Source organism: Pseudophryne corroboree, chromosome 8, assembly GCF_028390025.1.
Source record: "Pseudophryne corroboree isolate aPseCor3 chromosome 8, aPseCor3.hap2, whole genome shotgun sequence".
In the NCBI taxonomy this organism is placed as follows: Eukaryota; Metazoa; Chordata; class Amphibia; order Anura; family Myobatrachidae; genus Pseudophryne; species Pseudophryne corroboree.
The window spans coordinates 9,417,931-9,433,045 of NC_086451.1; the positions used below are offsets into that span (position 1 = coordinate 9,417,931).

At 48.7% G+C, this 15,115-nt stretch overlaps 1 protein-coding gene across 6 annotated transcripts in view; it reads left to right on the forward strand.

Moving 5' to 3' along the window:
- Window positions 1-15,115, forward strand: part of RALGPS1 (Ral GEF with PH domain and SH3 binding motif 1) — a 552,121-nt gene that overhangs the window by 150,401 nt on the left and 386,605 nt on the right. For all 6 annotated transcript variants that reach the window (XM_063935883.1, XM_063935884.1, XM_063935880.1 and 3 more), the window contains one exon: window positions 7,299-7,382. In XM_063935883.1, the coding sequence (XP_063791953.1) occupies window positions 7,299-7,382 (84 nt within the window). The remainder of the gene's footprint in view (window positions 1-7,298; window positions 7,383-15,115) is intronic.

Here is a 15,115-nt window from a genome sequence, read left to right on the forward strand (position 1 = left end):
GCGGAATTTTAACCTGTTGGAAAAAGAAAATGACAGTATTTGCTGAGTGACACAAATTTCATCTCCTCCGTCCCGTTCTGCTTCATGCAGCGTCCTCAGATGCACCGTCTCCTGCGCTCTGCTGTTTCCCTAGAACCTATTGCAGCCTCCAAACCACATTTCAGCCAATTCCAAATTGACCAGTTACTCCGATGATACGTCCTGGCTCCGATGTTCCCGTAAATCCCGACTTTACTCTGTGGCGAAACCACTTCTGTGATGTAGGATGGAAAAGTCATCGCCGAGCTCTGCCAGGCCTGAGATATTTTTTGAGAAAATGGAAATTTCACTTCCTTTGATGCCTAATGTTTTAATAATTACAGAATCTTCATATTCTAAAAGAGACAGATCAGACTTGCATCTATGTTCTGGGGTAAGGGATCTCTGATAGCGCAATGCAAAACTTTTACTTTATTCTTCTTTTTCTCTGTATAAATGTCTTTCTTTTCTGTTTTTACTTTCTTTTGGCTGATTTATTGTATTCCACGGTGTAATACATTTATAAAAGAGACAGTTCTCCGGTATAAACACACGCAGAACTTGTGCGCTGCAATGTATGAGACGAGACAGGCAAAGAGTTACATCGGTAGAGAGTTACTGGACACAGGAGTGACGGAGATTACTAGCCAGGCACTAAGCATCAGCAGCGGTAGAGAGGGTGTAGACGTAGGAGTGCCTGAGACAGAGATGACTGGATGGGAACCAGGCATCCGATTCTAGGCACTAAGCAGCGGGCGCCTGTAGAGAGGCAGAGCGACGGAACGCTGAGATTTGGGGTTACAATGAAAAAAAATATAATAACGTTTGGGAAGGTCTGAAAGTCTTGATTCGCCCTGACCGGGTAAGACTCCAGTTATTCAACGTATTTTTCCAATACGGACTTCCACATATTTGGTAAATTGACTGCAGGTTTAGTCGTCGGGCATTGTGGTTGAGTGACCAGGTTGCCACAAGGCTGTGAAGCACAAGTTGTTTGTGACCATTTCCTGTGTGGGTCACATCAACAGAGCAGATGGCTCCTTCTGTAAGCTTGGCACGCACACAACACATTTACTGTGCAAGGAGTAAAGCTCACACCTAGACATTAGACATATCGGGAACAGCTGGTGCCGGAACTAGACCTTTGTCAGCTCCTTTAAGACTTTTGATCCCGTGAGCATGGATTGGCCAGTTTTTCATATCCTACGCCTTACTGAAGCTCCCTCTATGCAGCATTAATTCTACAGGCTGCTGTTCCAGCCACCAGTAAGAAGTAGCCTACCCTGTTACCCAATCACAAGCTTATGTTTGTATTCAGTGACCGTTAGGGAGGAGCTTCAGTAGCCAGAGGTGTGTTTGTCCGCCATTTTATTATTGCAGCATGGAGCGTATTTATAGCACCAGCTCTGCGCCCTGTAGCGGTGGCACTCTCTGCTATTGCGGTAGCTCCGCTCTCTGCTTAGTGTAATACTTAACAGTCTGCTCACCACCTACCTGTCAGATGGCAGGTACAGTGTGTTTCTGAGACTTTAGCAGACCATTCTAGGCAGAGATCCTATTATGATTTTTCCTGTATGCTGTAGTACTCGCTATGTCAGTAAGGCAACATCTTCTTTTGTTATGTGGAGTTACCCTTATACATCTTTTCCCTGCATAGTATAGGAATTATCCCTGTTCCCAAGGGGTTTAGATGCCTTGGTAAGGCGGGTAACACACTGCTGCCACCAGGCTTCTACATTGCCACCTGAAGCTGCCTATTCCATACAGGTTCCTACACCTTCACCTGGAACCACCTGTTCCATACAGGTTCCTACACCGTCACCTGGAACCGCCTGTTCCATACAGGTTCCTACACCGTCACCTGGAACCGTCTGTTCCATACAGGTTCCTACACCGTCACCTGGAACTGTCTGTTCCCTACAGGCTCCTACACCGTCACCTGGAACCGCCTGTTCCCTACAGGCTCCTACACCGTCGCCTGGAACCGCCTGTTCCATAGAGGCTCCTACACCGTCGCCTGGAACTGCCTGTTCCATAGAGGCTCCTACACCGTCGCCGCCTGTTCCATAGAGGCTCCTACACTGTCGCCTGGAACTGCCTGTTCCATAGAGGCTCCTACATTGTCCCCTGGAACCGCCTGTTCCATAGAGGCTCCTACACAGTCACCTTCATCCACCTGTTCCCTACAGGCTCCTGCACCGTCATCTGGAACCACCTGTTTCGTGCAGGCTTCTACACCGTCACCTGGAAACGCCTGTTCCATACAGACTCCTACCACCAGCACCTGTAACCGCCTACAGTACTTCTGGGTATGTGTGGACACACTGCTGCAGCACTTCTTGGGTCGTGTTGTATAATTCCCATTGTTCCCTTAATTTAGAACAGCCTACACTGGGTAGGTATCAGAGGGTTTCAGCTGGGAGACCCTGGGCTACATCCAGAGCAGCCGGTCATTACAAAGCATACAAGATGTTACAGAAGTTTTCTCCTCTCAAGATGGACAGAGGATACACTGTTTTGCTAGAGCCAGGATAATTACCGTATTGGTTCCCATGTCACAGAAAATGGCAATTCCTTATAAAATAAAATACTTAATAAATAATAGAAGTGCACAGCCTCTACATTTACACATGCAATTCTACAACTATGCACACCATAATAAATCTAACTTGTTAAAATATTTTGAACCCACTGTAAAATATATCCACATATGGGCAGCACGGGTTAGCATTACTTCCTCACAGCACTGAGGTCATGGGTTCGATTTCCACCATGGCCTTAACTGTGTGGAGTTTGTATATTTTCCCCGTACTTGCGTGGGTTTCCTCCCACAATACAAAAATATACTGGTACTGTAGGTTAATTGACTCCCAACAAAATTAACCATAGTGTGAATGTATGTGTGTGTACATGTGGTAGGGAATACAGATTGCAAGCTCCACTGGGGCAGGGACTGATGTGAATGGCCAAATATTCTCTGTACAGCGTTGCGGAATATGTATGCGCTATATAAATAACTGGTAATAATTATATTGCATACTCTACCCTTTTGCTCAGCGCCAGACCTTATACACCAAGGCAGAGTAGTTGCAGGGCTTTCAAGTAGCAGTTGCAGGGCTTTCAAGTAGCAGTTGCAGGGCTTTCAAGTAAAATACTTTTCTTACACTTTTAAACTTGTGGTATATCTGAATTGTTATACTGGGGCATAGGACTGTTATTAAATATTTTGTTTCTATATACTCTGGTTCTGGCACCGTTAGGTAATTTTAAAATGGTGCCGCAGCTCAAGGGTTAAACCCTTCATTGTCGCGGCCGCCATCTTGGTATAATTCTGGAATTGTTGCAATTTTTCTTTTTTAGTCTTTGTTTGTTAGACCTATACATGACTCTGTGTAAGTATTCCAGTGTATGCGTCACACGAATCCCAGCCAACAAGATAACCACGCTTTGTGCCAATCAGTGTAAAGTGCTTTGTGCTGCTCAGGCCTCAGAAGCTGAGGTAAGCCGAGTGTTTTCTCTTGTGTAAAATATTTTACATTCTCCACTGACTCCAACGTGACAGTAAACAGTGGATTCTGACAGTTTCTTGGGTCAGTCGGTGTCCAATGCCAATGGTTCCTCCTATGATAGATGTGTTTTTACTGCAAAGCTGTCAACTGTGAATTCACTTAGGCAGTCACGCAGCTGGACTCTGCAGCGTTATACTTATTGTCCAGGAGGTGGCGCTGTCCTCTTCTGTTATCTCCTTGCAAGCTCCAGGTAATGGCGGGATAGGCCCGACTTACCTCCAAGACCACATTAGCTATGAGACACCTGAATGGAACATATACTGAGAGCTTAATGATCACCAGCTGTAAAAGTATAAAGCTACAATGCTGGATGGAACCCGATTTGGAGGAGAAGTCATTTTCATGGCACAGACCCTAACAAAGTACCTCCTGATTAGCAGAGAGCCAGGCAATGTCTTTTCGTGTACAGATCCTGCGACAGCCACTGACACTTCCAACCTACATGCTTCCACTCTTTCCTTCCTTAGTGCATTTGGAGTTGTTTCTCACTCTGTCACATTTGTGCCCCTCAGCCGAGTCTAGCAACTTAAGTTAGTCAATAGAGGCGTGAATTTACATCCTATCTCTGCCTAAACATGGCGCAAGGGTTAACTGTGAGCTGTGGGTGGGGCTCGTCGGCTCCCGCCACTGACAGGACGGTACAGCACCCAGCACCAGAAGAAGAGAGTTCCTCAGGCAGCCAGTGAGAGCGGATAAGGGAATCCACTTCCAGATAGTATTTATCTAATACATTCTATAAAGTGATAGCCAGATTCTGGTTGCTATTGGCAACCTCTCCACCTGAACCATGCGGACTCATAATCAAATTAATACATTGTTTTATTGGATGCGGCCTGGGTATTAGTCGGTCGTTATAGGGGGTATGACCATGGGGCCTCTCTCCATGTTACTATGGGCACCATCCATTTGTAGCTCTCTCTGCACGTGGGTACAGCCGTATGCAGCATGAAGCTGTGTTATATCTGCCTCAGATCAGTGCGGATTAAATAATCAAACAGCAGATACTGCAAACAGGACCGGTATTTACAGGCCAGACCCAGTTCCCTGCGCTATCTTTATTATTTTTATGATGTAGGCATATAAATGTATGGACATTAAATATATTTCTGTCACAGCTTTGTCTCTTTCTTATCATCACTTACGTAAAAGCGCCGGCCATTCGCCAGTTTTGCTTTGTGTTTCTATGGCTTAAATAATCCTGAGGTGGTGAAATCTGCTTTCAGCGAAATGGCCGTCCTGTCAGTGAGTAAACTAATCTGACTTCACCGCTGTGCAGCTAAGCGCCGGGTTAGAGACCAGCGTATGCTGTAACGCCCGTGGGGAAAGACCAGTGAGTGATAACTAGATTTCGGTTGACTTGTCTGAGAGGTATTTGTGTTGGGTAATTGCTAATCGTCTGCTGACGAGCCCACACGGACTCTTCTCTGTAACGGAGAGCAGATCGCGTCCCTGTGGGGTCTGATGTGTTTCCTGAGAGATGGGTCCAGACAGTCGTATCAATAAGGAGACGTCTGACAGACAAACGCAACATTCTCTTTAACGGTCGTCTGTTAAAATACCAGGAACCCTCTGTGCTGTTTACACTGGAATTCCAGAAATAGGAAGAAATGAGTTAAATGATTTGAAAAGTGAATACAATTCCGTAAATCTAACCCAGTGGTTCCCAAACGCGTTCCTCAGATCATCCCAACAGTCCATGGCCCTCATTCCGAGTTGATCGGTCGCAAGGCGAATTTAGCAGAGTTGCTCACGCTAAGCCGCCGCCTACTGGGAGTGTATCTTAGCATCTTAAAATTGCGACCGATGTATTCGCAATATTGCGAGCACAAACTACTTAGCAGTTTTAGAGTAGCTCCAGACTTACTCTGCCTGTGCGATCAGTTCAGTGCTTGTCGTTCCTGGTTTGACGTCACAAACACACCCAGCGTTCGCCCAACCACTCCCCCGTTTCTCCGGCCACTCCTGCGTTTTTTCCGGAAACGGTAGCGTTTTCAGCCACACGCCCATAAAACGCCGTGTTTCCGCCCAGTAACACCCATTTCCTGTCAATCACATTACGTTCGCCGGAGCGATGAGAAAGCCGTGAGTAAAAATACTTTCTTCATAGCAAAGATACTTGGCGCAGTCGCAGTGCGAATATTGCGCATGCGCACTAAGCGGAATTTCACTGCGATGCGATGAAAAATACCGAGCGAACGACTCGGAATGAGGGCCCATGTTTTCAGGATATACTTGCTAAAGCACAGGTGACTGAAATAGTACCACGGTCCGTTTTTATTATGCCATCAGTCCGCAAGCAGGGCTATCCCTAAAACCTGGACTGTTGGGGTGCCTTGAGGACTACGATTGGGAACCTCTGGTCTAACCCCTTATTCAGAGTGTGGAAGCTACAATACATCTTGTATCTGTTTGTTGCGTTAGGGGACTCCTAACATTGTATATAATACTTTTATTGTCTTTTATTCATGGGTTCTGTAGCACCGGGAAAGAGCAGCACAGCTGACAATAAGTTACATGAGTACAGACTATTACAGACAAGCCAAGTTTCCCATGAATACATAATTACTGTGAGCAATTAGCGTAATTATGGAGGCCTTTAAAGATCACTCCAGCTAAGTCAAATTTTGTATCCTGCATCCCTTGGCTAACACATAACAGAGGTGCTGGGGTTCCGCGCTGCCAGCGACACTGTGTTATGTGCAGAATAAAACAGTCTTGCGCCATTTTCTGATGCCGCGCGAGAGCCAGATATCTAGATCCGTGTATGCTTTAGCCAACAGGTTCGTAGAGGTGCTATTTGTGGCCCATCGGGTGGATCGGCTGGATCACTTCTGGCATCACTGGGGCCTGTGCACGCGTCAGAAAATGGCCACACGTGGGTTAATAGCATTTGCCAACATGTCTATCAGTAATTCTCTCACCACAGTCTGATCATTATCGGGGATTGCAGTCATCCTCGGTATGTGAAAGTCTTGTTTCCCAAGGAGTATTATGGAAGTGGAGGTAACTGTCCGTCACTTGCAGGAAAGTCTCTTCCGGCTGAATAGCAGAATGGAAAGTGATTGGCAGTTACCTCCACTCTGACGGCAGGAGCGCAACGGTGCAATAAATATAATCTACCAAAACCAGCGCTGTGCTCCCCCCCCCCCCCTGAATAGCGGAATGGAAAGTGATTGGCAGTTACCTCCACTCTGACGGCAGGAGCGCAACGGTGCAATAAATATAATCTACCAAAACCAGCGCTGTGCTCCCCCCGAATAGCAGAATGGAAAGTGATTGGCAGTTACCTCCACTCTGACCGTAGGAGCGCAACGGTGCAATAAATATAATCTACCAAAACCAGCGCTGTGCTCCCCCCGAATAGCAGAATGGAAAGTGATTGGCAGTTACCTCCACTCTGACCGTAGGAGCGCAACGGTGCGATAAATATAATGTAACAAAACTCCCTCCCTGAATCCCCAACCAGCCTCATCGCTAGAACGCTGCGGCAGGTGATGGGGGGCTGCAAAATACACCGATTTATCCACGTCTTCATCGTTGTGTTTTATTGGTTAGAATAGTTTACCAATGAGCTACCAGGCGGGTGTGACACAACGTATGAGCGAGGTTTGGGAACTGCAAGTGTGAAGGATGTTTATGAGGTTTCTCTGCAAGCCTGACGGGCAGTAAGTGCAGCGGGTAGGCTGATGTCATCTCGCTCTTGTTTTGCAGGAACTCGCCAGCTGCGGCTGGAACAAGAAGGAAAAACACAGCCTTGCCCCAAATGTTGTCGCCTTCACCAGACGATTTAACCAGGTACCAGCTGCTCAGTGGGTGTTGCCGGGGGAAGGGGGGGGGGGGGTGGAATGGGAGGGGGAGGGGGGTGACACAGAAGCTGAAACAATGGAATATCTGACAGGTTACAGTATGTGCCTTTTGTGATGTTATCAAATGAGCCAAATAAGAAAACACCATGCAAAAATACTGCCAAATTATAATCGTTTATGGTGTTTACTTCACTTTACTGGAACAAGTCCTGGTGCTTCCTGCAATCACCTGTTTAATACTCAGAAACACACTGTTGCTGCAGCCTGATAGGTTGAGAATAACCTTCTTGACCAACCTCTGTAACCACTGGAAACAAAGTAGGCTGTTTCTTCTTTCCTATGGGACATTTATGAGTGCGGTAACACTGAGCCTGGTAATTACTGCAGTTATTAGAGGGAACCCCAACATCTGTAGAATGTGTCTCCCTGTAAGATGTCCTCCAGTCTGAGACATCTCCAAGCTTGAAGTAACAAAATATGTATCTATAGAGCAATCCCTAACACCTCCCTCCTTGTGCATGATGGTCGATCCCACGCACGTTGCAGCTGATGCAGAACGGAACGCAAATCTGACGTAATTTCTGCTACTCTGCATGCACGTAACTAAATGCGGCCGGATCCTCACGGTTGGTGTTGTAGTTGTCATTATCAGCCCTATCTCTGGTGCGAAACAGGCATAATTATGTGTACGCTCAGCACAGCACAGTCGCTATTTCCCCGACACGTCATCACTGAGCTCTGCCTATCTGCTACACCCACAAGGGGAACATGCATGTAGGTGGCCCATGGCTTAGAATTGCCCTTGCGTGCGCTTGACTCTGGAACAGGGCGCAGTGTAAAAGCACGCAGGATACGTCTGCAAAACCGGCTAGCTTTCCGCTCTGCATCAACTGCCATTATGTCTAAGAACACCTACGTAGCAAACTCCACACACATCGCGCCTAATTCAGACCTGATCGCTAGGCTGCGTTTTCATACAGCGGGCGATCAGGTCTAAACTGCGCAAGAGTATGCACCGCAATGCCGCAGGCGTGTCGTACAGGTACAAAGCGGATCGCCGCTCAGTGATGGGTTTGTGTGAAGAATCCATTCGCACAGGCGAACGCAAAGAGATTGACAGGAAGAGGGCGGTTGTGGGTGGCAACTGGGAGTGGTTGGAAAAACGCAGGCGTGTCCATTCGCTTGCAGGGCGGGTGTCTGACCTCAGTTCCGGTCCCGGACAGGTTGAAGTGATCGCTGCGGCTGAGTAAGTCCTGGGCTGCGCAGAGGCTGCACAAGATCTGTTTGTACAGCTCGGCTACACACTATGGGATGCCTGAGACCCTCAGAGGCTGGGCGATCTCACTATGAGATACCTGAGACCCTCAGAGGCTGGGTGATCTCACAATGGGATGCCTGAGACCCTCAGAGGCTGGGCGATCTCACTATCAGATGCCTGAGACCCTCAGAGGCTGGGTGATCTCACTATCAGATGCCCGAGACCCTCAGAGTCTGGGTGATCTCACTATCAGATGCCTGAGACCCTCAGAGGCTGGGTGATCTCACAATGGGATGCTTGAGACTCTGAGGCTGGGTGATCTCACAATGGGATGCCTGAGACCCTCAGAGTCTGGGTGATCTCACAATGGGATGCCTGAGACCCTTAGAGGCTGGGCGATCTCACAATGGGGTGCCTGAGACCCTCAGAGGCTGGGCGATCTCACTATGCGATACCTGAGACCCTCAGAGGCTGGGTGATCTCACAATGGGATGCCTGAGACTCTGAGGCTGGGTGATCTCACAATGGGATGCCTGAGACCCTCAGAGGCTGGGTGATCTCACAATGGGATGCCTGAGACCCTTAGAGGCTGGGTGCTCTTAGCATGGGAAGCCTGAGACCCTTAGAGGCTGGGTGATCTCACAATGGGATGCCTGAGACCCTTAGAGGCTGGGTGATCTCACAATGGGATGCCTGAGACCCTTAGAGGCTGGGCGATCTCACAATGGGGTGCCTGAGACTCTCAGAGGCTGGGTGATCTCACTATGAGATACCTGAGACCCTCAGAGGCTGGGTGATCTCACAATGGGATGCCTGAGACTCTGAGGCTGGGTGATCTCACAATGGGATGCCTGAGACTCTGAGGCTGGGTGATCTCACAATGGGATGCCTGAGACCCTCAGAGGCTGGGTGATCTCACAATGGGATGCCTGAGACCCTTAGAGGCTGGGTGCTCTTAGCATGGGAAGCCTGAGACCCTTAGAGGCAGGGTGCTCTTACCATGGGATGCTGGAGACCCTCAGAGGCTAGATGCTCTCACCATGGGATGCCTGAGACCCTTAGAGGCTGGGTGATCTCACCATGGGATGCCTGAGACCCTTAGAGGCTGGGTGATCTCACCATGGGATGCCTGAGACCCTTAGAGGCTGGGTGATCTCACCATGGGATGCCTGAGACCCTTAGAGGCTGGGTGATCTCACCATGGGATGCCTGAGACCCTCAGAGACTAGGTGATCTCACAATGGGATGCCTGAGACCCTCAGAGGCTGTATGACTTGTCTCTTGGAACCAAAACCCATTGTCTTCCTTTAAGTTCCGTTAAAGAAGTCTCTATTTACATACAACTGTGCACAGTATTTACATGGCTGCCTCAACACACTGGGGTCATGGGTTCCATTTCAACCAGGACCCCCTACTTTTGTGGAGTTTGTATGTTCTTTCCATGAGTGTGTGTCGGTAGTCTGGAATTTAGGGCCTAAGTCAGCATGGATCGCTATACAGAGATTTAGTAAATGAAGCGATTAGCAAATGACTGCACTTGCGCGAGGGGTAATAGCGACAGAAAATGCGCACAGATTGTAATCGCAATGTAGCCGCTGTTTGGCAGTAAGACGGCGTTTCTGGGCGGGACCTTGACGTTTTCTGGGTGTGTCAGAAAAAACGCAGGCGTGCCCAGGCGTTTTTAGGGAGGGTGTCTGACGTCAACGCAGACCATTTCCAGCCCGACTCAGTCGCAGATTAGTTGCAGCTTCAGACCTGCTCAGACGGCAAAAAATCTTCAATGTCCGGAAATTGCATACGCGTCTGCGAGTGTCTAGCGTTCTGCGAAGCATCGGCAAACTTGCACAGGGCGTTTTTTCTTCCTCGTGCGCCTTTCTGCATTTCTCAGAATAACGATTCATGCTGAATTAGGCCCTTTAATCTCTACTTGATTAATTTAACGTTGCTGGTTGTACGACTCCTAAGACTGTAACACTTATCTCGGCTATTAAACGTTCCTTTATATAAAGCCTGATTGGCGTTCCCTGCATTTTTGGCTTTGTAGCCCCCTCTAAAGTGACCTACACGATTTGGCAGAAGACCCCTAAGCTATTAAAAGCAATTTGCTGATTGGTATCTGAGGGTCACAACTCCCTGCGGAAGGAACGGTGGTGATATTTCCAGTTTGCACACCCTCCAGCTCACGGGGCTAGGAATGCTCTTTATATTAATGGCAGGTCGTGCCGGGAATATGTCACCGAGATCTGTTTATCATCCATGAAATCATCTGCACTTGATGCATTACGGAGACCTCCATTACCAGAAATATACGTGGAATCTGTCATCTTCATTCCTATAACACCAATGCTCAAGTCGCTTGTTTCCAAAATAGCTGCGAGTGTTTTTGCCGGTAGTTACGGTGCCCCTTGTATTGCGTGGTCCAGCTGCTATAGAGGCGTTGCTGAAATGCTCTGGAGATCACTTTCCCTGTTCCCCACGGCCTTCTGGTTTTCATCTAACTAAAGAGCGAGACCATTATAGACGCATTAGAGGCTGCACGTCTTTTATAATATAATATAATGCGTGTGCGACTGGTAAGGAATTTAGACTGTAAGCTCCACTGGGACAGAATGTGAATGATTATATAATCTCTGTGCAGCGAGCGCTGTGTATTATGACCGGTACTATAGAAATAAATGATCATAATGGAAGCAAGTGCAACGTGTGCAAACTGGGGCAAAGTTATTAGAGGTGTCCAACGGGGTGGAATCTGGCTCTGTCCTGCGCATCGTTTCATGGCCCTGCAGATGGCCGGGGCAGTAGGGTGGAGGCACGAAGCCATGTTGGGTTGTTGGCTCAGCGCAGAGTAGTAACCGCTACTGAAAGATTTAGACGTAATGAAGATAACTTTAGTTTTATGCACCTGGTCGTGGCGATAACCGTTCTACTTGCACTTTTTGGGACCGTTGCGGTGGAGAAGCCCTTAACGTGATTCTAGGTGACCGTAACCCAAGTGGCAGCACAGCATCAGGCAGCAGCGACCAAGGCGAATACAATCCTGAGATGCATTTAAAGGGGATACATATGCAAGATTCTAGCATAGTCTTACCATTTAATACTATGTAGGAGAGCGCAAGATAATTCAAATGTCAGCGCGGGCTGTCATGGCGCCCTGTAGCGCTCGCCTCATTCCGCGAGCCGTGACTGTAACGGTGGGGGATCTGTGTTCTTCTCTACCCCAGTGGGATCAGGCGATGGGTGGGCTCTGCAGTACGGCTTGTAATAACCTTTAGCAACATCCGTTATCTGGCACCGAAAAACGAATGTATTACAGAGTAAACGTGTCCTGCGGAGGTTAATGACTTGTAGACTCGGAGCTGTAATCACCGCACATACCACAAATCTGGCATGGCGGCGGATAAATGAACATGATTAGGTCATTCTTACAGGGATATAGTTTCCCTCTGTTATTTCCATCAATTGAAAGAAAAGAAAGAAAAAAAAACATCCATCAGCCGGTTGGAAACGGCCTCATCCCCTGCCCACCGAAACGATTAGTCCGTTCAACAGTAAATCCGCAGAACTGCCGGGAATTCACTCTCTGACGCCAATGCCAGGTCTTACCATCTGCTGCCGATGTCACAGCAGTAAGCAGCTGGAGGCACAGGCGTTGGCGTTGTATTGGCAGCCACGTGGCAATGGCATTGCTGAGCGTTCACCTACTTTGTGGGCGCAGGCGAGACCTTTAATGGAAAGGAACTTTGTTAGGCAGCTCCGTCTGTTGTGTCGTCGTCCTGATAAAAATACTGTATGCATAAATAAAACCCAGTTATTACCAGGCTGGTCGTAACTAACCACTGCTGGCTGTCCTGTCCTGGAGCACTAGTGTGCAGATGGAGCAGGCTTTAGTGGTGCGGTCTGGCAGTGGGTAAGGTGGGGGCAGTGCTCGGATAGAACAGAAGAACAATACACCAGCTATTCAGACGAGCGCTGTCAGATACTTGTGGTTACCTGTAACCTGTCGGGGGAAGAGAACAGGCAGCTGCGCTGTATACGTATGCGTTGCCTTCTATAAGAGTCCTAGGAATGACACTATGGAAAGTATCTGCCTATTACAGCACAAGGGTCATAAAGAGATCACTGTTACATAATATACCATAGACCTGAGCGGGGCCCCTCCAGCCACACAGCGGAGCGCACACGGAGGGGGGACTGGGCACTTTAATGTGTGATTGGCCGGCGATCCTGTATCTTAGCTCATTGTTACATTGCCTGGAAAATATGAAGTCTCGTTATTAATGAGGAACAAGGCGTCTGGTGTGTAAAGGGGGGGAGGGGGGGGGATAAACAAGTCTAAATGCTAATAAATGTTACAGTATTCTGCATGGTATTAAAAATTAGTAGGGACCTCTGCACAGCTCCTCCATCTGCTTACACCGGGTACACCACCTCATTCAAGCCACAGACTGAGAGTTATATAGTGGGAGGAGCAGGGTCTCCAGCAGCACAGAGTATATCAGGAGATGAGTGATGTGTCAGTGAGGACAGGGCTGCATGTGACAGGGGCAGTGACATGATGTAAGGAGGGGAATGGAGGCAGCAGGAAGCCACAGACTGAGAGTTATATAGTGGGAGGAGCAGGGTCTCCAGCAGCACAGAGTATATCAGGAGATGAGTGATGTGTCAGTGAGGACAGGGCTGCATGTGACAGGGGCAGTGACATGATGTGAGGAGGGGAATGGAGGTAGCGGGGAGCCACAGACTGAGAGTTATATAGTGGGAGGAGCAGGGTCCCCAGCAGCACAGAGTATATCAGGAGATGAGTGATGTGTCAGTGAGGACAGGGCTGCATGTGACAGAGGCAGTGACATGATGTGAGGAGGGGAATGGAGGCAGCAGGAAGCCACAGACTGAGAGTTATATAGTGGGAGGAGCAGGGTCTCCAGCAGCACAGAGTATATCAGGAGATGAGTGATGTGTCAGTGAGGACAGGACTGCATGTGACAGGGGCAGTGACATGATGTGAGGAGGGGAATGGAGGCAGCAGGAAGCCACAGACTGATAGTTATATAGTGGGAGGAGCAGGGTCCCCAGCAGCACAGAGTATATCAGGAGATGAGTGATGTGTCAGTGAGGACAGGGCTGCATGTGACAGGAGCAGTGACATGATGTGAGGAGGGGAATGGAGGCAGCAGGAAGCCACAGACTGAGAGTTATATAGTGGGAGGAGCAGGGTCCCCAGCAGCACAGAGTATATCAGGAGATGAGTGATGTGTCAGTGAGGACAGGGCTGCATGTGACAGGGGCAGTGGCATGATGTGAGGAGGGGAATGGAGGCAGCAGGAAGCCACAGACTGAGAGTTATATAGTGGGAGGAGCAGGGTACCCCAGCAGCACAGAGTATATCAGGAGATGAGTGATGTGTCAGTGAGGACAGGGTTACATGTGACAGGGGCAGTGACATGATGTGAGGAGGGGAATGGAGGCAGCAGGAAGCCACAGACTGAGAGTTATATAGTGGGAGGAGTAGGGTCCCCAGCAGCACAGAGTATATCAGGAGATGAGTGATGTGTCAGTGAGGACAGGGCTGCATGTGACAGAGGCAGAGACATGATGAGAGGAGGGGAATGGAGGCAGCAGGAAGCCACAGACTGAGAGTTATATAGTGGGAGGAGTAGGGTCCCCAGCAGCACAGAGTATATCAGGAGATGAGTGATGTGGCAGTGAGGACAGGGCTGCATGTGTCAGGGGCAGTGACATGATGTGAGGAGGGGAATGGAGGCAGCAGGAGGCCACAGACGGAGAGTTATATAGTGGGAGAAGCAGGGTCTCCAGCAGCACAGAGTATATCAGGAGATGAGTGATGTGTCAGTGAGGACAGGGCTGCATGTGACAGGGGCAGTGACATGATGTGAGGGGGGGGATGGAGGCAGCAGGAAGCCACAGACTGAGAGTTATATAGTGGGAGGAGCAGGGTACTCAGCAGCACAGAGTATATCAGGAGATGAGTGATGTGTCAGTGAGGACAGGGCTGCATGTGACAGGGTTAGTGACATGATGTGAGGAGGGGAATGGAGGCAGCAGGAAGCCACAGACTGAGAGTTATATAGAGGGAGGAGCAGGGTCCCCAGCAGCACAGAGTATATCAGGAGATGAGTGATGTGGCAGTGAGGACAGAGCCCTATAATACTATTGGGTGAGGTGTAGCAGAGGGTAATAGGTACAGTTGTGTGGAGTGAGTCACTATGACAGTAGTGTACAGAGAACATACTGTCAGGAGAGAGGAGGTGAGATGTATGATAGGGTCCCGCCAATCTCTTATGAAGGCTGGTTTTCAGTATGACTCCTGATATTTCACACACAGCTGATTTTCCATTGTTGGCTGGAAGTTACAGTACTTTATAATGGGCTTCCTTTACATTTTTTGATGTGTGACTGTAAAGAACTACAAATCCCATCATCCTCTACCAGTAACCTGAACTTGT